Raw genomic sequence first — 25,600 nt, 5'->3', positions numbered from 1 at the left:
CAATGCATGACACAGTACAATAATGCATTTTTAGCTTAGAGTGACGTAAACACCTATAACAAAGAAAACGGCACTTATCAGATCAAAGAAAAATAAGCAATCGATTCAAACCAGACGAAGCACGTGAAAAAGGAAGGGTTCCCATATAAATACGGATGGAGCGCCTGACGCATAGCAATGGCTACCTGGTAAAGCTTAACTGCTAAGCTTACGACTCGAACCAAACTACTGTACCTGTATCGTTATTCATTCGACCTAAATTGTGTCTCATATTACAATGGACCAACTTTGTTTCGATTTGGAGGTGCGGCCTAAAACTTTTCTCTCCCTTGAATTTCGAGTCTCAAATTTCAGATGCGGCTTAGAGTAGGGAATTTTTTTTTCCCTTGATTTCGAGTCTCATTTTTCAGGTGCGGCTTAGATTCGAGTGCGGCTTAAATTCGAGTAAATACGGTACACATGTATGGCATAGACCTGGTGAGCTGCCTATTCCAGAGTGCATTTGCCTGCAAAACATAAGGCCCATCCCAGACTTCGTGGTATGGGGGTGGGGTGGGGGGAGCATCAGCTGTAAATCACAGTTATCATCTGGTGTTTCTGCAGAGTAAAGTAACCACTGCCAGCTGCATCGCAGTCTTTATATCTGGTTTCAGTACTTACATAAACTAGAATTCCATGCAGACCATTCATTGTATGATGCTAATTTGGGATCTGCAGATACATTGACTCCTGGGTTTAAAGATGCTTTCAGCCATTCCGCAATTGATGGTGTCTGAAATATGAAAGAGTAACATGTATAAATAAAATACTGGTAGTGAGGCCACACACAATAAGTTATACTGTAAGATGGAGAAGTGTTTACGATTTTTAGGTTTTAAGGTAAGTAGACACCTACACAAACTGAATAAACATTATCTTGAATAACTCGTGTTAATTTCACAATAATTTAACATCTACAAAAGCATGTCACAATAGAGAAGCACACGTCAAGGAGATAGACAAAAGAAAGTAATCTTAAAGATAGCATAAACTAATTTTGTTTCATTGTGCGAACTGATAGGTCAATCACTGAGGTCATTGCAGCAGCCCTCCTCCCCCCTACCCCCTTTTTTTAGATCTAGGAGCAACAAGGATGGCAGGGAACTGGTGTTTCACAGTTCTTCCAACCCATGTGACCACTGCTGGTAATAGTGGGAATAGTGTCCTTATCCAGTGTTGGGTTTAAGTAGAGGTCAAAGCATCATCCAGATCTTCTGTGCTGCTGGCTTGTGAGGTGAAGAGAAATACTGTTTCTGCTCCTGGTCATTTAGACACTGTGACGAGTGGCCAATGGCACTTCTTGTCCTTTTCTGAACGGGCTGGTTTCAGGCATTCAATGGAAACAGTCTTGTCCTTATCATTCCATCTATTTTGAATGTGTTGACGTCTAGTTGGAGGACTCTGTAACATCCCATGTATGGAAATCATAAAGGGTGCCATGTATAGTTGTCCCTCAGCCCGACATGTGTCATTACCAGGAGGTCCTTGTGGACAAAGGCTGATTTATCTCCATGTATTTTTGGTGCTGTTGGCTGAATTTGAGCCATTCTTCTCAGTAGATGTTCGCTGAAGTTCATCGTAGCTTCTTCACTTGGAAGATGTCTTAGTTTGTTGGAAATGAGCTCAGCCAGAAGTCATATTTGTGCTCCATATACCAGTTGTGTTGCATGTTGCACATTATAACTACCTCCAAAGTTCTAAGAAACCTTTCTACCATCCCTTTGCTTGTCGGATGGTAGCTTGTGGTTCTGATATATGAGCAGCCACATAGGTGTAGAAGCTCATGGAGTACAGTAAATCAAATTGCCTCCCATGATCTGTTATCATCTGAGCCACCCGAAATCTTGTGATACAGCCAGCCACTGACAAAAGCTCTGGCCACAGTTTCTTTTGTCATGTCTATGATGGGAATGACTTCCAGCCAATGAGTAAATCTACCTATCACTGTCAACAAGTAATTATACTGTACAGCAATGGACTCATGAAGTCCAAATGTACATGCACACACTGTTGACATCTTTTGCATGACTGTGCCCAGTTTCAGCAATCTTTTTTGATCCCCTGCCACATTACCCTCTTTGTGAGCAACTTGATAGTAAGTAGCTCTCACTCATGGATACACTAAATTATAGGAAGCCTCAAATAACTGGCGTTGGAGATGTCTGGGTATAGACCTATGATGCAGGTTGTGGGATGTGTCAGTTCTGGTACATAAATTTATGACAGACTGAAACTAGACGATTGTTGTGGAAGCAGCACGTGTAAGTCACTGTCAATCTGTTGTTGCTCTGCTACATTTATCCAAGGAATAGCCTTGATACTTGCACAGCAGTGCAAGAAGTCAACCACAACATCCTTACTGCTGCTGATACGTCTCACGTTAATGGTGGACTGAGAAATGTACTCTCCCTCTCGGCATTGTCTAGGTGAGCTGTGTGCTGTGGCCTTTGATAACAGAGCAGTTAAAGGAACATGATCCATGTAGACAGTGAAATGCTTGCCTTCCATGAAGCCTCTGAAGTGCTGTATCACAGCACAGATCAGATACAATTCTCTAGCTATTGTACTTCACTTTTGTTGCATTGGCATGAGCATTTGCAAAAAAATGCCAGGGGGTGCGAGGCTTTATTCACCAATTGCTGTAATGCTTCTCTTAAGGCTATCTAACTGGTATATACCATTACTACTAGTAATGAGTCACGACAGAAAAGCATGAGCAGCATGGCATCAGCTGCATATTCCTTCATTTTATGGAAGGCTACCAACTGCTCTTAAGTCCACTTCACTATCTGTCCACCTGATGTATGTTTGCCTTTTAAAATGTCACTGAGTGGTGCTTGTAGCTTCACAGCTGTAGGCACATGCTTTTTACAGTAATTAAGCATCCCTAAGAAACACATTAGATCTTTGTAGGTTTGCAGCACTGGAATTTCATGTATGTTTGACACTTCCTCTAGCATATGAGTTACAACCATTGCAGACATGTTAAAACTGAGAAAGTTCAGACTGTCTCTACCCAAGATGCATTTGTCCTCATTCATAACTATACCATACTGTTGACAGTATTAGAAAAACTGCCTGAGATGAGTCTTGTGTTGTTTCTGGTGAATCAGAGAACACCAAATTATCATCCATATGATTAATGGAAAATCTCATATAAAGATGTGAAACAAATACTAAAAAAGAGATAGAGGGGCTGGCCAGTACTTACCTCAGCTCAGTACAGCCGATAGATACACATAAAACAGATCTTTGGCTTCCCTCTGACAACCATGCCTCCATCCTTGCTACCCTCCCTATTTTCCTTTCCCTGTTGCTTCATAGCCTGGTTTGTGAGTAACTGAATCTCCTTTCCCTTCTTCCCTTTCTTTCCCCTCTCTCCTCCCCGATGAAGGAACATTTGTTCCGAAAGCTAGGAACGTAAATTTTCGGTTCTGTTTTATGTGTATCTATCGGCTATACTGAGCTGAGGTAAGTACTGGCCAGCCCCTCTATCTCTTTGTTAGAAATTATCATCCATGCAACACAACAAAAAATCCAAGCAATGATGGACTTGGTGGATAAATCATTGCTAGATGTGTGCCATGTTCTGCAAACCATAAGGCATGTAGTGATATGTCAACAGGTAAAATGGAATAGAGACAGCTGTCTTTCAATGTCTTCTGGAGCTACCGGTATTTTTGTGTAGGGTTTCTCATAATCTGTGACACTAAATACCTGTGGATTCACAGTTGCATTGTTGAAGTCCATCACTTGTGGAATGGGATATCTATCAAGCACTGTCCTTGCATTTAGAGCTCTGTAGTCGCCACACAAACACCATATATTGTTTTTCTTCAAAACTGTATGGAGCAGTGAGACCCACTGACTATCATTGGGGTCCATTATACCTGCCTTTATTTGTCTGTTTATGTCCTCCTGTGCTTACAAAAATTTCTTTGCAGATAGAAGGTGAGGCTTAGCAGCAACTGCCGATATGGATGATGTCCAAATATAATTTATTGTATTGTGTTTGCATGTTCGCCCTGCCTTCTCTGCAGATGTGATCTCCAGAAATTCATACAGTATAGTCACTAATGACAGATGGTACATCAGCTACTACAAAGCTTCACTAAATTTTCCTGTTCATATTGAGGTCCAATTCTAGACACTTCCTACCACAAGGCTGAATGTGCAGATCATTAGCAGCTGCCAGTAACTGTGTAAATCTTTGCAGTGAACTATGTATGCTGTGTATGTAAGAAGATGAATAGCTCAACAAGGATTTTAGGTTATCTGGCCACGTTGTGAGTGGTATTTGTTTTGATTTGTGTTTTGTCACAGTCTGAAGCATTTAAACTCTTGGTTTTCAAAAGAAATTAGCTATGTGATTTAGTGCCTGTGAATTCAGGTTTCTGAAAATGTCTTTAGATGCATGTTTCACCAAAACCACTACTCCAGTTGTAGACAAGTCGAGAAGCAAAGATCATTACAGTACATGGAAGTTTGGAATTAAACTCATTCTAATGCACGAAAAATTATGGGATATTGACATAGATGCAAGCACCGTTACAGGCACAAGGAAGGATATAGATGCTTGGACACTTATTCTTTTGCATGTGTACATATCTCTATATGTATACGTGGAAAACACAACAAATGCAAAGGAAGCATGGGGGACCCTGGAAAACTTGCTTGCTGGTAAGAATAAAACTCAGTGGATGAATCTCTAGGATGCTCTGTTGGATACTACATTATCCAAATTTGAAGCAAATGTTCAGAGTTACGTTACTCATATTCCGGATACAGCCAACAAACTGCAGAGCATGGGGAAACCAGTTGATGATGGACTAACTGCAGTCATTACTCTTAGACCAAACATTTTTGTGCCTTGCCAGATGGGTTAGAATCCAGTACAATGGACGAAAATTTCGCCTGACAAAACATCAAAGCAAAGTTGCTAAATGGAAGTGTGGAAGAATACCTCAAGTTGGAGAAAGATAGCAGTGTTAGTGCCTTGTTCACAAAGCACTGTATGAAATCATATCTGGGTTTCTGCAAAGACAAGCAAGAAAAACATAAAATAAAATGTTTCAGTTGTTGCTAGTATGGTCACATAAAGTCTGACTGTCCCCAAAAGCAAGAATCATCAAAGAAGGATTCCAAGGGAGCAGACACATCATTGCTTTGTACACTTGGTATGTCAGATTTCAACCAGAATGAGTGGATCTTTGATTCTGGGGCCGCATGACACATGACTTCAATAATGGAAGGGCTTCAGGATTTTGTACCTGAACACTCCAAACAAAAAATTTTCCAATATGCTGATAATGTTGAATCAATAAATTAAGGGAAAGGAGATGTTATTGTCAATTCAGCAGACATATCTTCTATCAGAAAGTACCTTCTCTCCATCTGCAAAATTCTCCTACTATGTAATTCCAAATTCCTGGAACTCATAACACACTATGAAACTCTTTCCCCGCAGGAACTAGAGCAACATGCACAATACCACCTCAAAAAGCTCTCCACCCTGCTCATTTCCTATTCCCACCTTGGAGTACCACTGTCCGCCACCTCTACAACAACCTCCAAACCTCCCCCACATTCCCTCATAGCTGACAAACCCTGTCTCGCAGGCCTACTCCACTTAGCCCACCCTCCAAAACTTCCTCCCACCACCACACACAATCCAGAATCTAAAAAGACTTGCAACACAGTCATGAACCTTTCCTCCAGAAGCCTTAGTCCCACAGAAATATCAGTCCTTTCCAAAGGCCTCACCTTTAAGCCCACTCCCAAATTCAGTCATGCAGGACTTGTTAAAGACAGACCTCTCCTTTTCCAAGTCCCTACAGTGGTAACACTTGTTCACCGCCAACAACCCTACCAATCACACTCAATGAAAGACCAATGTCAAACCCTGCCTAACTCAGTTCACTCCATCCAACCACAATCCACTCCCACTGCCCCAAATCACCATCTGTTAACTTTCCAGAACTTCTTAATCTTGAACCTTGCCTCACCATCTTTTCCCAAATCCCTCAACATGCAAACTAGCCTTACAACCACAGAAAGAATTGAAGCACACCATCTAAAAACTGATCCTGACCTTATAATCCTATTTGAGGACAAAGGCTCCACCAATGTTGTTTTGAACCACACGGATTACCTGGCAGAAGGACTCTGCCAACTATCAGATACTTCCACCAACAAATCTTGCCACAGTGACTCCATTCCAGAAATCCAGCAGGATCTCCAGTCACTACCCAAATCCTTAGGCCCATTGCATAACCTTTTCCCAGAGTCCACCTCTCTGCTCACCCCTATCACTCACTGCACTCCTGCCTACTACATGCTTTCTAAAGTCCATAAACTCTACCACCCAGGACATCCCATTTCGGCAGGTTACTGTGCCCCCAGTGCTCTTGTAGACCAACATCTTCAACCTGTTACCTGGAACCTACCCTCCTATATAAAAGATACCAATCATTTCCTCCATCGACTCTCCACAGTTCCTGTCCCTTTATCACACGGTTCCCTGCGACCTCCCTTTACACTGGGAAAAAAAAAAACCTAATGCCGATAGACTTACTGCTATTGAACACTACCTTTTCCAATGCCCGACAGGTTCCAAACCAACAGCCTCCGTCCTAGTTGGCACAACCAACTATATCCTCACCCACAATCACTTCTCCTTTGAAGGCATTACCTACAAACAAACCTGGGGTACAGCTACGGGCACCCACACGGCACCTATTCATGTGTCATCTAGAGGAATCCTTCCTAAACAACCAGAATCCTAAACCCCTCAGCTGGTTCAGATTCGTTGATGATATCTTTATGACCTGGCTCAAGGGTGAGGATACCCTATCCACATCCCTCCAGAACCTCAACAACTTCTCCCCCATTTGCTTCACCTGGTCCTACTCAACCCAACAAGCCACCTTCCTAGGTGTTGACACCTCAAAGATGGTTAGATCAGTACCTTTATCCATATAAAACCTACTAAGCACCAGCAGTACCTCCACTTCCACAGCTGCCTCCCATTCCACACCAAGAATTGTGATTCATGTGATTCACAAGCTAAGCTGCAACCACTGTGCTGCATGACAACCAACAAGCTGTCTGTCTGCGTGAATGACCACTGAGAAACTGTGGGCAAGAAACAAGTGGATCACCGTGTTGCTGAGCTCGCTGTGTCATATGGATCCGTCCCACCAACACCAGCTTTTCCAAACTGCACAGGTGGGAACTTTCCCTTCAATATATCCGACGTTACCATAACACTCCTGGCCTCAACCTTCGTTAATCATTGTCCACATTCATCTAGCCCCTTCCCTGTTCCCATTCGAGCATTACACAGCCCTCATTCCACCATCACACACAGTCTTTTTACTTCTCCCCTTTTCTGGTACCCCCCTCTCCACCTCTCCCCTGCCCTCGGTCTAACCTGCAGCACTTCACTGTCCACCAACGCTATCTTACTATCCCTTCCCCTCCCTGCCCCAGCCTCCTCCTTACCCCAACCCAGTCGCTACTCCCTACTCCCATTGTACGTCATGCACTGGTGCTACTGCTCGCAGTGTGGCTTCAGTTGTGTGTGTGTGTGTGTGTGTGTGTGTGTGTGTGTGTGTGTGTGTGTGTGTGTGTGTGTGTCATCTACTTTTGATGAAGGCCTTAATGGTCAAAAGCTTTATTTGTGACAGTCTTTTTGTTGTGCCTATCTGCAACCTCAGCATCTCCACTATGTGGTGACTAGCAACTTTCCTTTTCATTACATTGTTAGCTTCTATCAGGAACATTATTCTTATCTCTGGCTTAGCCACTAATTTGTTGTCAGTTTCTGCTTTGCTTGAGAAAGGCACAAATGTTGTTTTTGACAAAGATGGATATAAGATGCTCAAAAGTGGAGAGCCATTTGTTCTGGGTCAGATTCAAACGGCATCTATAAACTAAAAAATTTTGAACCTGTGTTGTCAGATGAGCATGCTCTAACTGTTAAAAAAAATAATAATGTGGAAGAGTTATGGCCCCATAGGCTTGACCATGTTAGAGTTGACACTGGACTTAAGTTATGTTTACAAAGTGGTGGCACAAAGTTGGGGTGTTGCAAAACTGAACATTATTGCCATGTGTAAACATTTCCTAAGACTGGAAGACAACATGGAACTGGGATGGTTGTTCTTGTGCATATGGATTTATCTGGTCTCTTGGAAAAAATGTCACATGGTATGGCTAAGTTCTTGTATGTAGTAGTGGATGATTCCAGAAGGATATTCTGTTATTTTCTTGAGAATAATGGTCAAACATTTAAATTTTTCTCTGCATCTGAAACTTAGGCAGAAAATAGAGTTGGTGCAAAGATCAAAGTAGTTAGATCAGACAATGGCAGTGAATTTGTAAACTCTAAGTTTGATTCATTTCTCAGAAAGAATGGAATGGAGCATCAGATTGGTGTGCCCTATAGTTCAGAACAGAATGGTGTAGTGGAGAGGACTAACAGAACAACTTGTGAGATGACATGGTGCATGTTATTTGAATTGGGTCTGCCTAAGCAATATCAGGAAGAAGTATTCATTACAGCTGTGTTTGCCACAGAGCAATTAATGGGGAGACTCCACAGAAGTTTTGGAAGGGAATAGTGCAGTAGGGCATTATGGTCAATGACATCAAAAGCTTTAGATAAATCGAGACATATGCCTGTCACAAACTCACTTGCATCCAGTTAAATATAGATTTCATTAAGAAATTCAAATATTGCACTTTCAGTTGAATAGCCTTTCCTGAAGCCATGCTGTGAAGGAGAGAGAATTTTATTTTTATTTAGGAAATCTCATATAAAAAAAAATTTCTAAAATTTTTGAAAATACAGGCAGTAGGGCAATTGTCTATAATTTGAAACACATTCCAGATTTCCTTTTTTGAACAGTGGTTTCAGTTTTGCTGTTTTTAAGCATGAAGGGAAGGTTCCTGATGCCAGTGAGCTGTTGCACAAGTGTGTCAAGGGTTCAGTTAAGGCAAGACAGCATTTTTTAATAACTGCATCTGGTATTCCATCAATTCCACATGAGTACCCTGTTTTCAAGGTTTTTATAACTGATAAAATTTCTTCAGTATTTGTGGGTGAAAGGAACAAAGATGTAGACACATTTCTCACACTATTGCATGATGGAGGTGATATTTTGTTGTGTTCTTCCAGTCCATTCACCAACTGTTCACTGACATTGGCAAAATATTTGTTGAAGGTCCCTGCAATTTCTGGTGGGCAAGAAATCATTTGTCCTTCATAACGTAAGTTCATATTTTTATATCGTTTAGTTTCACTTGTTTGATTTTTTATAGCTTCCCGTATAGCTTTAGATTTGTTTTTTGAATTTTCAATGTATTTGTCATTTGCCATTGTTTTAGCTTTCCTTACAACATTTTTGAGGATCCTCTTGTCATTCTTCAGGTACAAATGAAATTCATGAGGCATGTTCTGTGTCTTTGCTATATTGTGTAATCTTCTTTTCTCTGCACAAGACATTCTAATACCTGTTGTAATCCATTTGTTCTTTTTGAAGTAAGGTTTACATTTTTGTTTTTTTAATGGAAATGCAGCTTCAAAGTATGACATGAAGATTTCCATGAATTTTTCAACCTTCTTGTTAGTATTTTCACAAGTATACACTTCATACCAAGTTTCTTCACTTAGTCTCTGTACAAAAAGGTTTATTTGTTTGTTATTGAATTTCCTTGCTTCTTTTACAAGTTCCTCTTTCGCAGTTGTTTCACTTGGGGTGCGAAAAGCAATAAACTGTGCATTGATCACTGAAGCCAGTAGTAAGATTTCTGGCACAGAAATTGTGATTTACATTTGTGTTTAAGAATATCTGATCAATTGTTGAGCTACTTGTTGGTGTAACTCTTGTAGGAGAGTCTATGGTTTCTTTTATGTTATATGTTTCCAGTTGGGGTCATCAAGCTTTGCTGATCTTTTGAGATTTCTTGAAAATCAATATTAAAATCTCCACGTATGATCACTGTTTTGTTAAAGTTGTTTATAGTATTTAAAGCTGCTTCTAGTTGATGACAGAAATCATTTAAGTTCCCATCAGGACACCTATATACACAGATGATTATTAATTTTAATGCAGAGAGTTCAACTGCAGATACTTCAAAAACTTTCTCTTCAGCTAACAGTTCAATGGGTTTTATGTTACAATTGTCAATGCCACTTTTAACAAATATACATGACCCTCCATGACTGGATGTAATTATAGAGAATGATGATGAAAGGTTGAAGTCTGCAAGTTTTTGTGACTGACATTGCATCTTTAGGCAGCCAGTGTTCAGTTATACACATTACAGAAGTGTTTTTTAGCTCATAGTTCATAAAATTTCAACTTCACTTAATTTGTTTAGCAATGATTGGACATTTTGATGAATCAACATGAAATTAAAGGACTTGTTAGGCTTTGGTATATTGTTAGACTTTGGCATGTTTAATTGATCATGTACCTTTACCTTGTCAATAAAAAGTCATTCAGATATGCTGCAAGTACTGCTTTTCTTTTCCCAACTGCACCTATTCTTCTATTATCATCTGCAGCAGAATTTTCTTCTGTGTCTGGCTCCCCTGGTAGTTGTTCAGCTGCTGAACCTACTGTTGATAATATTGCTGCTGTTGTTAGAGCTGGGTCTGCAATTGGTAGAGCTGTTACTGCATTCATTGTTGTTGCTGTGCCTGAATATTGGAGGCACCTTGTTCCTTCTTTTGTTGTTGATGTTGGTGAGTGAGGTCTTGCTGGCGTTGTTTCCTTCGAATATTTGGGGGGCCAATCCAGGATGATTTTGCTTTTGAGTGTTTGATGCCTCTTGATGATAATTTCTTCAATTTTTCCGACGAGCAGTTTTTTTCCCCATGTTGTTAACATGCAATCCATGTAATGTGTGGAATCTGCGCCCAATATTGTTAACATTTACGTGTTCTACATTTCTGAAATGTTTGCAAAGTAATGAAATTTGTTGGTTGGCATTGATTATTTCTTTATTTACACATGGCAAAGGCAGTAAGTCATGCCGATGTGGGATGTTCAGCACTAAAACATTTGTGTGTGTCAACTGTTCTAAGCATCTTTTTAGTTCTTGTTTTGCTTTGTGTGTTTCGTTTTTATATATTTATTTATTTATTGTATTTTTTTATTTTTTATTTTTTTTTTTTTTTTTGCATGGAGACACCAACTGGTGTCTTTTGCAAAAGTCATAGCATTTTTTTACAATTTCAGTACAATATATATATATAATAATTTATTTTAGTTTAATATTAATATTCACTTAAAGAGTATAAAAACTTGTCAATCAAGAAATGTTTCAGTTTTACTTTGAATAAGTTCCCTTTGTGGCACCTTATAGAGCTCAGTAATCTGTTGTACCATATTTGAACACTAATGCATGGACTATGATCTGTTGTTTTTAATTTTGTTCTTTGTCTGTAGTAGCAGTTTTTATTTCTTGTATTATAGGCATGCATATCAGAGCACTTTGTTTCTTTGTTTTGATGTGTCACAAAAAATATAATTAATTTGTAAAGATACAGTGAGTAGACTGTGAGGTATTTATGATGAACAAAGATTTCCCTGCATGAATCTCTATACCCTAATCCATGGATAATTCTGATTGCTTTTTTCTGTAGGGTTAATATTCTGTTCATATGTATGTCGGCAGCACAACCCCATATCTCTATCCCGTAATTAATCTGTGGAAAAATGGTTCCATAATAAATTGTTTTTAATGTCTGATGTGGAACTACTTTTGATAACTGGCTGATTAGATGTAATCAACTGCTGATTTTATTGCATAAAAATTTGATATGGTTTACCCATCTTAGATTTTCATCTAGGTGAATACCTAGAAATCTGCAGCCTTCTGTGTCCACTACTTCAATTCCACCTATGTTACTGATAGAGGTTTGGTGTGAGTTTGTAAGTTTAAATGGCAATAACTGAGATTTACTGATATTAACTTTCAAACCTTGATCTTGGAAATAAGTAGTTATTTGCTGTAGTCCCTCAGTTGCTACCAACGTTAACTCATCATTTTGTTTACCAAGAAATAACAGTGAGGTATCGTCTGCATAGGTTACCAATTGGGAGTTGAAAGGTTGCTCTATAGATTAGATTAGATTAGATTTACTTTCATTCCAATTGATCCGTAGTGAGGAGGTCCTCCTGGATGTGGAACATGTCAGAAAAACAACAATACATGACAAATATTTACAACTAAAACAAATAAGCTAATGTACCATTCCACAGGTCCCAAGTGGAATGATCGTCATTTCTTAATGAACACTAAGAGTCATTTTACAAATACTAATGCACTGAATTTAAAATAAAAAAGTTTTTTATTTATTTATAAGGTAATTTATATACACATTTATGTACACTAGGAAAAGGAAAGGGCCCAAAGTTGAGCCCTGGGGTACACCTTGTGTGACTGTCTCATATTTGGACTGGAAATTAATGATCTGATTATTGATTTTGTAAGTCAGCTTTGTACACTGCATGCGGTTAAATAAATATGTAGCCAGCAATTGCATGGATGCAGCATTTACATTGTATGACTCAAGTTTACTTAAAAGTAACTCATGGTTTACCGAGTCAAAGGCTTTAGTAAGGTCTAGAAATATGCCAGCTGTTTGCATTCCTTGATCAAGGGCGCCATACGTTTCGTGAAGAAATTCCGTAATTGTTGTGATAGTACTATGATCTTTTCAGAATCCGTGCTGTGTCTCTGTTAGGAACTTATTTTTCAAGAAATAGTCACTAAGTTGTGTCAGCAGCACAACTTCCAATACTTTGCTGAAGACAGGTATTAATGATATGGGCCTGAAATTTGAAACCTCTTCCTTGGATCCTTTTTTATGCACTGGTTTAACTGTGCTCCATTTCAATACATTTGGAAATGTATGTTCTCTGATACTGCAGTTTACCAGGTGGGTGATTATTTTAACTAATTCCTTATTACATTTTTTAATCACGATACTACTCAAACCATCCCATCCAGATGAGAACTTATTCTTTAGGTTATTTATTATCCTGCCTATTTCTTTTTCACTTACTTGTCTGAATTCAAAAGGTGGCTCTTCAAAGGGGCAGAGCTTTACCTCACTACTCACAACTGTGTTATTAACTGGACTAACAGCTGCAGAGATAAAGTATTTATTGAAAACATTGCTGACTTTATTAGTATCTTTAATTGTGTTTCCTTCATGTCTTATAATTAAAATTTCAGTTTCTGGCATCGGTGTGGCTTTGCGAAATTGATTTACAATTCTCCATGAGGTCTTGGCTATATTGTCTGATTGAGCTATTTCACTACTGTATATCTGTTTTCTTAGATTTGAAAGCTCTTTCTTAAAGATTTTCTTGGCTTCGTTGTACTTGGCCTTAAAAACCTGCAGGGTTGTTGACATGTGTAACACATCCAGGTCCTGGATGTTTTGCCTGAGTTTTATCATATTTGCTGGAAGTATCAGTCTGTTGGTTTTTGCACTTTGGTTATGGGTGAACACTCTTTGTATTTTCTTAACAGGGCAGCATCTGTCAAAGTGTCTTAGCATAGTATCATAGAATTTGGCCCATTTGTTTTCAGATCCTTCAGTCTGGTAAACCAGATCCCAGTCCTCTATAGCTAATTTATTTCTTAGGGCAAGGATGTTACCCTCTTTTAGGATTCTTTTATTTTCGATAACTTTTGTCATTTTTGGGATGCTTGTGTTTACATACTCTACAAGCTGGCATTTGTGGTCAGAGTAGTGAAAATCCATATTCCAGCACCTAACACTGTCTTTAATATGTTTACATAGTATAACGTAATCAGTTCTGCTAGATATGGACTTTGTTACCCTGGTATCACTATTTACTACATTTATGAGATTATATGAGTTAAGAGTATCTATTAACCTCATATTACACAAACTGGAAGATTTTGCCTCAATATTCAGATCACCAAGTTTAGTTAGGTCACTGGGACCACAATGTCCCACTACTCTACTAAATATGTCTATGAAGCTAACTACATCAGCCTTTGGTGGATGGTAAATCCCAATAACTTTATGTTTTCTCATAACCTCTCTACACTCTTTGGTGTGGACTTCAATGCCTGTCACTTCAATCAAGCCTTCTTTGTTGTACTGGTCTAGATAGTTTATTTTCTTGTACTCAAGATTCTCACTAATGTAAACTGCCACACCACCACCCTTATGTTGCTGTCTATAATAACTATTTGCTAAGGAGTAGCCCTCTAGTTTACAGTAAATAATTTCATCAGATTTTTATCCTGTACTCAAAGGCTGAGAATCCAAGATGGCGTCTAGTGCGGTTGTGTGTAGTGATCAAGAAAACAAAAGTTACAGTTGTGCCTTAAAAACAGGTGTCTATGGGAATTGTGGGAGTGAAATCGTGAAGCTAAAAGAACGAATTTCAAGTTTACAAAAAACTGTGGACGTTTTGAGATATAACATTTCGCATTTAAGAAACGAAAATGCTGAGCAGAGGGAAGTCCCTCGCAACATGGCGCCAACTGTAAATAATCAGTCGAGTAAAATTTACGAAAATACGTGTTGCGTGTGTAAAAAGTACAACACTTTCAGTGACAGGATGTGCTTAGCTTGCACTAAAATATCAAAAGTTGCGGAAAGGAGACATGCAGAATCGGAGAAATTCCAGTGTGTAGCAACTACATCTAACGAACAAAATCAGTATATTACGCCTAAAACATCTAAAGCTGTGAAAAAAATTGCGAATGATTCCTCGTTAGACATTACGACAAGGAACAGGTTTGATGTGCTACAAAAAGACGAAAATTGTGAACAACAAAGCACTGGGGTAAATAAAAACTTCATAGTTCAAGAAAACAGCATAAGTAGCAAGAAACATTCGTACAACAGACACAGCACCAACACAAAAAGTTCACCTAAACTCAAAAAAAGAATAACAGTGTTTGCAGACAGCCATGGGCGATCAGTTGCAGCTAACTTAATGGATCAAAGTCATAATAATTTCGCAATCCAAGGAAATGTTATACCAGGTGCACCATTAACTTCAATACTTGAAAGCTGTAACAACTTACAATATCTCACAATGAATGACACAGTTATAATCTGGGGTGGCACAAATGATGTAGCCAAAAACGAAGCAGACAAGGCATTAAATGCTATAACATCAGCATTAATTAAACTTCAGCACACAAATGTAATCATAGTAGGGATACCCCATAGATATGATCTTGAAAGCTGGTCTTGTGTGAATGATGAAACCAGGCGAACAAATAGGAAAATAGCCAAAATAGTGAAATCTTTCCAAAACATTCAGTTTGTAACAGTCCCTGAGAACAGAGACTGGTACACTTCTCACGGACTACACCTAAATGTTAATGGCAAGGAAGAAATGGCCAGAACTCTACTTGCAGCCATCTCTCCAAAAAGTCAACTAAAGCCTGCAATATCACTTGAGTGGAAGGATCTAGATAGAACTCAGCAAACAATACCACAGCAAGAAAAAATTACAGTACCAGAAATCAACCACAATGTTGTCAAGCGGACAGTAACGAACAATGGAGTAGGAAGATCAGTTTGCAGGAACAGGATATTCAAAAGTCCAGAAACACATTGTGCTCCTAGAAGATCCTCAAGACCAATAAAACCCACAGTTCAAAGTGACATGTTTTTGTAGGAAAGTAAAGCAACTAACAAATTCCCAGGACTGGATAAAAACGACTGGCCAAGCCAGCTAGTTAAAACAACAGAAGCTGTTGCATCAACTGCAGACTCTTCAGCATCACTTACTCAATCAAATGTGGTGGCGTATACAACTCCAGTTACTGCAACACCAGGCAGCTCGGCAACTCCTCGGACTGTACGGAGCAAGAAGGCACCTCAACAGCTACCTTGACAACTAGACAGACAATAAATAAATAAATAAATAAATAAAAAAGGCGAGCGAATCCGCGACCATGACTCTCTGCCATCACAACTACTTTTCTTTGTTTAGGTTTCTCTGCATGTTTAGAAGGCCCACCGGCGTTATGGCCAAACAATTTAGTGTCAGCCCTGGACAAACACTTGATATTTAGGTGTTCAGGTCTTTCAGTTTCATTCCCTTTCATAACAGTACTTGAGTTGTGAGGCATTCTTTTGGATGTATCACTCCGCGTATTTGTGGTTTCATATTCAGCTCGGAAGTTAGCTTTATCACATGCACAATGTTTCTTATCTTGCACAGTTGATTTCACACTGAACCTGCTTGTAAACGCGATATTAGGCTCATACAATACGCTTTGTTGAGAATGAGGCACTTTGTTTTTCACTTTGCCTGGAATTTCGTGGTTACTGTGAGGCAAGTTTGATGTAGGTTCACACTTTCCGGGCAGAAGCTTGACCAATTAGGAATTAGAGGTATAGGCAATGAATGGCTCAAGACATACCTATGTGGTCGCAAACAGGTGGTTGAAGTGCAATATACTGACCATAACAAAATCAGCTACTACTATTCAGGATATGAAAATGTGAAATATGGCGTCCCTCAAGGATCGGTATTAGGACCCATTCTGTTTCTCCTCTATGTCAATGATCTTATGTACAATAAGTATTGCCAAACTACCCTCCAATTTGCAGATGATACAAGCTTCCTTATTAGTGGTAAAACAGAAGAAAAACTAAAAGACTCCGCTATCCAAACAATGAACAGTGTAGAACAGTGGTTCAGCTACAACAAGCTAATTTTAAACAAAGAAAAGACAGTAGCACTGAACTTCTATAATGTAAAAGGAAGACACCACCCAAACATAGAAATAGAACTTAGGGACAGAGTTCTTGAAAGTGTTGACAGCACTAAATTTCTGGGACTCTGGCTCCAGAACAACACAAAATGGGAGGTAGACATTGAATATTTGCAAAGAAAACTAAGCAAAACCTGTTACATGATATTTGTCTTAAAAACTTGTTGCAGCAAAGCCAGCCTGTTAAATGTATACTACTCCTATGTGCATTCTGAAATTAAATATGGCATAATCTTCTGGGGCAATACAACAACAAATATTAAACTTTCCAGGATGCAAAAGAGAATATTAAGAATTATTGAAGGGGTAAACAATACGAAATCATGCAGACCCATATTCAAAAAACTGTCAGTTCTTCCTCCTCCTTGCATTTCTATCTACGAAACATCAGTTTTCATCAAACAATATATTGATAGACACCCAGATATCTTTTAGAAAAATGAAGATATACATGCACACAATACAAGGCAAAAATCTATCTGACCTTCATATGAAACAGGTGAGAACATCATTGTGCCAAAAAGACACACTACATACTGGGATAAAGATTTTCAATAATCTACCTAACCATATTAAATCAATAGGTAAATTCTGTAGTTTTAAGGTTAAAGTAAAGGCATATTTAATTGATCATTGCTTTTACAGTCTGACAGAATATATAAAAGCCAAACAACAAAAATAAAGATGCATTATTAATATTCTACTTTGTATGTTGCCTGTAATGTTTGTTGTATGTATTAATCTTTGCTAAATTACTTCAATATCTAATCCTTACAATTGCAATACAAACTGTATTTTATCTTGTAAATACCTAACCATGTCCAATATCCTTGTATATATTCTATAAATATAGGATTTGAAGGACTAAATAAATAAATATCTTGTTTGAACCATTTAAAGGTGTTTGGTTGTTGGGCCCTTCTCCTTGTAGCAGATCAAAATAGAAGAGACTGGGATGCTGAAGCTAAAGAACTTGTTTTCGTATGTTATGATGAAACAGTGAGAGGCTACAGACTAATTGATCCATAGAACCACAAGAAAATTGTGAAAGGACGAAATATCATTTTTGTAGTTCATGACTAGCAGCACCAGGACACTAGTTGTAAATAGTGAAGATTACTGTATGTTCTGGCTGAATGAATGGTATACTGAATGAGGACAGGCAGAGGAGATAGTGGAAGTCAGCAATGCTGGGACTGACAAAGCCTATACTGATCAAGACCCACACTACATCCCAGATGCTCAGTCAGTGGTAGACATAGAAGAGATTGAGATGCAGCCAATGGGCCCTGATGCTCCAGAAGGGGACCTTCCAGTCAGAAGGTACCAAAACCCAAGGAGTACCCAGATTATGTCACCTATTTGGCAAGTGTTTTTTTTTTCTGTTTGGGACAAGATCCTGTTAACTTGGAGGATACAATGTTGACCAGTGACAGAGAAGACTGGATAAAGGACATGAAAAAGGAAATGAAGGGTTTCCAGAACAATGGTGTTTGGTAACTTGTGGGCCCACCAAAGAGTAAAAATATTGTAGGTAATAAGTGGGTATTTAAGTCGAAAAGGAATGCAGGTGGTACAGCACTCTACCTAGCTAGACTTAATGTACAAGATTTATACAAAAGTTTGTTAGAGATTACTGTGAAACCTTTACACATGTTGTGAGATATAGTACTCTTGGGATTTTCATTAGTTTAGCTGTAAATCTTGATCTTAAGATGTATCATTTTGATATTAAGACTGCTTTTCTGTATGTGGACTTGGAGGAAACTATTTTCATGAAACCAGATGGTTTTACTTCAAAAGGACATTAACAGTTTAAAATTCAGCTAAGACAGTGGACTGAAAAGGCAAAAGTGTGGTTTTAGATATAGATTATGCTGCAAATAGTGATGAAGATTTGTGTTCATTAAAAGGTCAGGTAAAAATCTTGCTATTGTTTCATATGTGGACGATTTTTATGTAATGTGTAGTAACAATGTGATGAGAGACAAACTGTATTGGGTATTATCTGAGCGTCTTGAAGTTAAAGATCTAGGAGAAGCAAAGTCCTTTCTAGGTATGTGTATAACAGGTCATTATCTCAAGGGTACTATGAACTGCAGCATTGTGTTTTACAAAGGAGATTTTGAAGATCTACATATCACTGGTTATGTTGACTCAGATTTTGTAGATGATTTAACTACAGGGCTGTCACAGTATGCAAGTGCTTTTCTGTTGGGGAGAGAGCAAGAAACTGAAGCATTTTGCAACTTCTGTTAATTAAAATGAATGTGCAGCTTTAAATTCTGCAACCAAAGAGGCAGTGTATCTGAGATGGTTGACAGGAGAATTGTTAAATAATATGCGTCAAAATGCTGTAATAATTTTTCATGACAACCAGTGTTCTATTAGACTGACACAAAATCCTGTGTTGCATTCTAGATTGAAATACATTTGTGCTAAAGAGAATTTTATTATACATTGTGTAAAAAGGAATGAGACTGTTGTTAGGTACTTGCCATCAAATGAAATGCTTGTTGCTGTGTTAATTGAACCACTTGCTAGAGAGCAATACATGTATTTTGTTCACAAGCTGAAACTGTTGCCACCTTAAGTAGCACTGTTATATTGGTAATCTGGCTCCTTGTTTCTTCTTTGTCCTTGCTGTCTATGAGCTGTGAACTATGTTTGAGTAACAGTTCCTGTTTGTGTGTGTATCATGTAATTTGTTCTCTGTGGATATAAGTATTATGAACAGCGTAATCATTATTTATCTTTATCACTACAAAACTCACTCTGCTAACACATCTTGTGTGGTACAACTGACAGCAATCTGCTGGGATGAGCAGAAATGTATGTTTACTGAAAACAAGACATGGTAGCCATGGGTGGAGGATAGGAGGGAGAGCGACTGATTCGATGTTTGTGGGCATGAGATGCATTTGGGTGACTGCAGAGTGCAACACATTTTTGAGCCTTGCTACCACATCTTTGGTGATACCACCACCAGTTACTACTATCAACCCAAGACTTGTCGTCCTGCTTGTGAATACAAGTTTTGGTTCACCACTTGTTACATAATATGGCATCTGAGTGTTGCTTGTGTTAAAGCACTGCTATTTGGGCACCACTTCATCAGTTGTTGCCATGTGCATGCTGGAAGTTATGACTGGTCCGGGTCCACTAGGTGGCCTTGCCAAAAGCATGCATTGTCCAGGGCTATCTGTCATGTCGTTGTTTGTGTCCATGCTGAAAACATCCTATTGTAAGTTGTTTGATATGGTATCCACTTTACCCACCAGAACACTGAGAGGCATTTCTGTTTTAGCTGCTAAAATGGTCCGAATGTTAGGTGGATGTTCCTTTGAGCCAAAACATGCACCAGTGACATAAGTTTCTTTAATAACTGTTTGGGAGACTTGCCTCCTAATTATTTATCTCTGAGTAATTTCTCCAGTCATATCACCAGCATCAGTCAGAAATGTTTGATGAAATAGTTTCTTAATTCAATGTAACACTGAGTTTGCAATACTTTTGCTTGAACTATCTGCACTTCATTTAAGTGCACCCAAAAAAAGTCAGTGTTACTCCTGATTCCATGCTGTTCAAAAATGCCCTCTGCTTGCCTGAATCATAATTCTGGTCTTGTTGCCCAGAATGGCTGTAATTTTAAGTGGCTCAGAGTCCTAATTATGTTGAAGTTGGAAGGAGCCTGAAGTGCTAATTGGTTGATGAACTTGCCTCAGAGTGCTGGATGGTAGGCATGCTCTTCTGTGTTTCCTCTTGCTTGAAGTCACCATCAGCATTGAGGTTAGCAACTGGAGCCCACCAACTCTCAGCACTGTGCGGTGTATGAGACACTCCCTCTGGAATGTTTGTTGGCAGACTTGCATAATTTTTAGGCCCTTCTACACACATCCTGTCAATTAAATCAGGGTCGCCATCCTCACTTTGACTCAAGAGACACGGTTAAACATTCACTTCCTCTATACATCTAATCAATTGCCTGTAGCCATCTGACTAGTCTCAAAAGACTCCTAAATCTGACCACTGGACTGGCCAACAAATATTGAAACCATTTTGAAAGCTTTATTACTCTCTAACAACCTACAATAAATTGCTCTTAGAAGAGGAGCAATTTCTTTCACATTATCTATTCAGAACTGAACAGGTACACCATTGCATCCACTTGTAATCCTTCTCTGCAGTCAGTTTGTTTTTCATGTTCAAGAACTGAACAGGTACACCATTGCATCCACTTGTAATCCTTCTCTGCAGTCAGTTTGTTTTTCGTGTTCACAATCACTTATCACTTTACATGCAATTTCAGAGTTTGTGCCAAGTTCAAAGGAGGAAGCATAGGTCCACAGCAAGACCATTTTCAGGAAAACAAGAACAAAATACTTTCAGCCTTCTCTTTGTTGGCTTTTTGAGTTGGCTGTGTAACAAATGATCATTTCTCATAGTGGCACAAACATTTGTATGTCTTCAGTGGGCCAAACAACACAGAAAGTGGACAACAGTTGACTGGAGGCATGTAGTGCCCTCCAGTGAGTCGCAACGTTGTTTTAAAAGGATGCAAGGAGTCGAGTACACCAAAGGGCCCCATAGCATTTTAACTCACAGTGTGAGAGGGCATCGTTTGGTGCAGGTGTGGTTGTGTAATGTTTTGCAGATGGCTTTTGGCCCACTAATTCGGGTTACTGTGAATGTGAGACAGGAGATTTACTTAAAGATTCTCAATGCCAAAGTGCTCCCCATTATTCTACATCTTCATGATGAGCATGCTGGGGAACTCCCTTCTTCCAATATGACAATACATGGGGCTACAAACATACGTTCCTGGTCTGACAAACACTCAGGATCCCTATATCACCTTGACTAGTCCACTAAATCACCTGATCTTAATCTTGCAGAAAATGACTGGGACTTTCTGTAATAGTAGTCAATATTGTTGTTGTGTTGTGGTCTTCAGTTCAAAGACTGGTTTGACACAGCTATCTATGCTACTCTATCCTGTGTGAGCCTCTTCATCTTCAAATAACTACTGCAACCTATATCTTTCTGAATCTGCTTACTATATTCATTTCTTGGTCTCCCTCTATGATTTTTATTCCCTTACACTTCCCCCAAATACTAAATTGAAGATTCCTTGATGTCTCATAATGTATCCTATCAACCAATCCCTTCTTCTGGTCAAGTTGTGCTATAAATTTATTGTCTCCCCAATTCTAATTAGTACTTCCTCATTAGTTACATAATCAACAGATCGAATCTTCAGCAATCTTCTGTAGCACCACATTTCAAAAGCTTCTATTCTCTTTTTATCTCAACATTTATCGCCCATGTTTTGCTTCCATAAATGGCTATGGTCCAAACTTCTCTTCTTCAGAAATGCTTTTCTTGTCATTGCCAGTCTACATTTTATATCTTCTCTACTTTGGCTGTCATTAGTTATTTTGATGCCGTTCTTGTTTATGGCCATCTTACATCCTCCTTTCAAGACACTGTCCATTCCATTCAACAGCACTTCCAAGTCCTTTTCTATCACTGGCAGAATTACAATGTCATTGGCAAACCTGAAAGTTTTTGTTTCTTCTCACTAAACTTTAATTCCTACTATTGCTTCTTCAATATACATATTGAATAACATCATGCGTAGGCTACAACCCTGTCTCACTCCCGTTTCAACAACTCCCTCCCTTTCACATCCCTTGACTCTTATAACTGCTGACTGGTTTCTGTGTATGTTGTAAATAGCCTTTTGCACCCCTGCTACCTTCAGAGTTTCAAAGAGGGTATTCCAATCAACATCATCAAAAGCCTTCTCTAAGTCTACAAAGGCTATAAATGTGAGTTTGCTTTTCCTTAATTTATCTTCTAAGATAAGACATAGGGTCAGTATTGTCTCATGTTTTCCTACATTTCTCTGGAATCCAAACAGAATTTCCCTGAAGTTGCCTTCTACCAGTTTTTTTTCATTCTTCTGTAAAGAATCCATATTAGTGTTTTGTACTCATGACTTATTAAACTGATAGTTCAGTAATTTTCACACCTGTCAGACACTGGTGGATATTGCTTTTGAAACCACAATTTCCCATCTTTCTTGGCTGTTTGGTGACACTCATGATGACAGATCATCCCTGGGATTGGGAGTAAAGATTGTAAGCTCCCTTCCCATTAAATCTACAATTATAGTTTGTTCGTATGAGTAGTGGGCTCACATCCATAGATTGCATTATTGTCAACAATAATCACAGTACCTTAACAAATATGAATCCAGTGAGATTTATCATTTTAAAATAGGTGTATTATTAATGAAAGGAACTCTTGAAATAAGGACAGTTTTAACATTTAGCTCCACTGCTGTTGAGTTTATTTTCAAAGAGTTACTGTAGCTAATGTCTATCCTTTCAAAGTCACATGTGCCTAATCTATATGACACAATTTTACCTTTCTATTTGAGTAAGCATACACATGTTGATGAGAAACTTTCACTGAAGATTAAGTTATTATGAGAAATAATAGCAACTTATTCCACACTTCTTACAAACACTGAGGTGACAAAAGTCATGGGATAGTGATAGTATCGCATACACAAGGTATAAGAGGGCAGTGCATTGGTAGAGTTGTGATTTGTTTTCCAATTATTAATGGGAAAAAGTTTCTAACGGATTATGGCCACATGACAGGAATTAACAGAATTTGAATACAGAATGGTAGTTGGAATTAGATGCCTGGGGCATTCCATGTAAGAAATCATCAGGAAATTCAATATCCTGAGAATCACAGTATCAAGAGTGTGCCAAGAATAACAAATTTCAGGCATTACCTCTTACCAGGGACAATGCAGTAGCCAATGGCCTTGACGTAGCGACTGAGAGCAACGATGTATGCGTAGAGTTGTCAGTGCTGACAGGCAAGCAATACTGCATGAAATAAACACAGAAATCAGTGTGGGACATATGGCAAATGTATCCATTAGGACAGTGTGGTGAAATGTGGCATTAATTGGCTGTGGCAGCAGAGGACCGACACGAGTGCCTCTGCTAACAGCACAAATCGCCTGCAGTGCCTCTCCTGGGCTTGTGATCTTATTGGTTGGACCTCAGACAACTGGAAAACTGTGGCATGGTCGGGTGAATTCTGATTTCATTTAGTAAGAGCAGATAGTAGGTTTCAAGTGTGGCACAGACCCCATGAAGCCATGGCCCAATTTGTCAACAAGGCATTTTGCGAGCTGGTGATGGGTTCTTAATGGTGTGGGCTGTGCTTACATGGAATGGACTGGATCCTCTGGACTGGAAATGGTAATGTTCAGCTACTTGGAGACTATTCACGGACCTCAGGTTGCAAACAACAATGTCATGTCACTGGGCTACAATTGTTCGCAATTGGTTTGAAGAATAATTTGGATAATTTGAGCGTCTGATCTGGCCACCCAGATCCCATAAAACATTTATGGGATATAATCGAGAGATCAGTTCATGCATGAAATACAGCACTCACAACACTTTCACAATTCAGAATGAGATTTCCACTCTGCAGCGGACTTTTACAATTGTTGACAGCTAAAGAGGCAGAATGGCTCAGTATTTCTCCACAGGACTTCCAACAACCTGTTGGGTCCACGCCATGTTGAGTTGCTGCACTACACCAGGCATAAGAAAGTCTGGCACAATATTAAGAGGTACAGTGCTATAGCAGAGACAGTGTAAGAACATCCCTGACAGCTTGCAGCACTGTTGCCAGATTTCAACTATGAAGCGCCAATGGCTGCAGGCGAAAACAGTAGCCCTGTTCAGAGCTGTGATAACACTGAAGTGTCGCCATTGAGACGTTTACAAAATTGTGTTACACTACTGGCTGAGGAGGCCTGGCAAAGGTGCCATGCCCAGCCCACAGCAACCATCAGGGATCAACCTATAGGGACTCAACTATAGACAAAATAACTTGGCAGACTCCATGCTTCAGCTTAACCGTACGCCTCACAGTCTTAGGCTCACATCGTTCATTGATGACAATTCTCAAACTTTAGCTAGCCATCCGGCAGCTTAAGGTAAGCACTGGAGGAATTAAAAAAGAATATCACCTCAGCAAAGCATTTGAGCATACATGGTAAGCTTACAGGGGTGAAAGCAAGGAGCGTTTAAAACTAACTTTTATGTTTTCTATACATAACTGAACTGAAATGATAGTATTATTAAGAAATTATCACATCCCTCATTCCGTTGAACCTTCCTTTTAAATTTAAGAAAATAAAACTTACAGTGAGACTTGTGTTCACAACCAGGATCAATAAATTACATGGACAATATATTAAATACTACACAATGAATTTGAGATTGCTATGTTTCCTTCATTGGCTATTTTGTGTTGCTTGCTTAAGATTACTGTTGCCCAAGAATTAACTTGCTCTTGCATCTAGAGGGGAAACTACAAATATTTTATGTAATCACATTGAGTTTGTACAATGTCTTGTATACTGTACTCATATTTATGAAAGCTCATAAATAAATTAAGTTTATTTTAAAATTTTGTATTTTTGAGGATCCACTGCCTCCAGATGCATAATAAACATAAACATGGTACATAGTATCCTACTAAGGTCCATGTTTACATTTATTAAGTTTATTTTTTTACATTGCGGACATATTTGATTTCAATTCCCATCTAATATAAGATTTGGATACATAACTGAGCAATGCCAGTTAATGCAGTAAAAGAGATCTAATACAGATCCCACCATTGACACCCTATAAAAATTATTTGTCATTGGTTG

At 38.8% G+C, this 25,600-nt stretch overlaps 1 protein-coding gene across 1 annotated transcript in view; it reads right to left on the bottom strand.

The window, feature by feature from the left end:
• LOC126161225 (xaa-Pro aminopeptidase ApepP-like) overlaps positions 1 to 25,600 on the bottom strand; it is a 290,593-nt gene that overhangs the window by 74,463 nt on the left and 190,530 nt on the right. The window contains exon 4 of the mRNA XM_049916968.1: positions 661 to 772. Within this exon, the coding sequence (XP_049772925.1) occupies positions 661 to 772 (112 nt within the window). The remainder of the gene's footprint in view (positions 1 to 660; positions 773 to 25,600) is intronic.

The sequence above is a fragment of the Schistocerca cancellata genome, chromosome 2, assembly GCF_023864275.1.
Source record: "Schistocerca cancellata isolate TAMUIC-IGC-003103 chromosome 2, iqSchCanc2.1, whole genome shotgun sequence".
NCBI lineage: Eukaryota > Metazoa > Arthropoda > Insecta > Orthoptera > Acrididae > Schistocerca > Schistocerca cancellata.
Note: the sequence above shows the minus strand (reverse complement) of the source record. Positions and strands in the feature narration are given on the sequence as shown.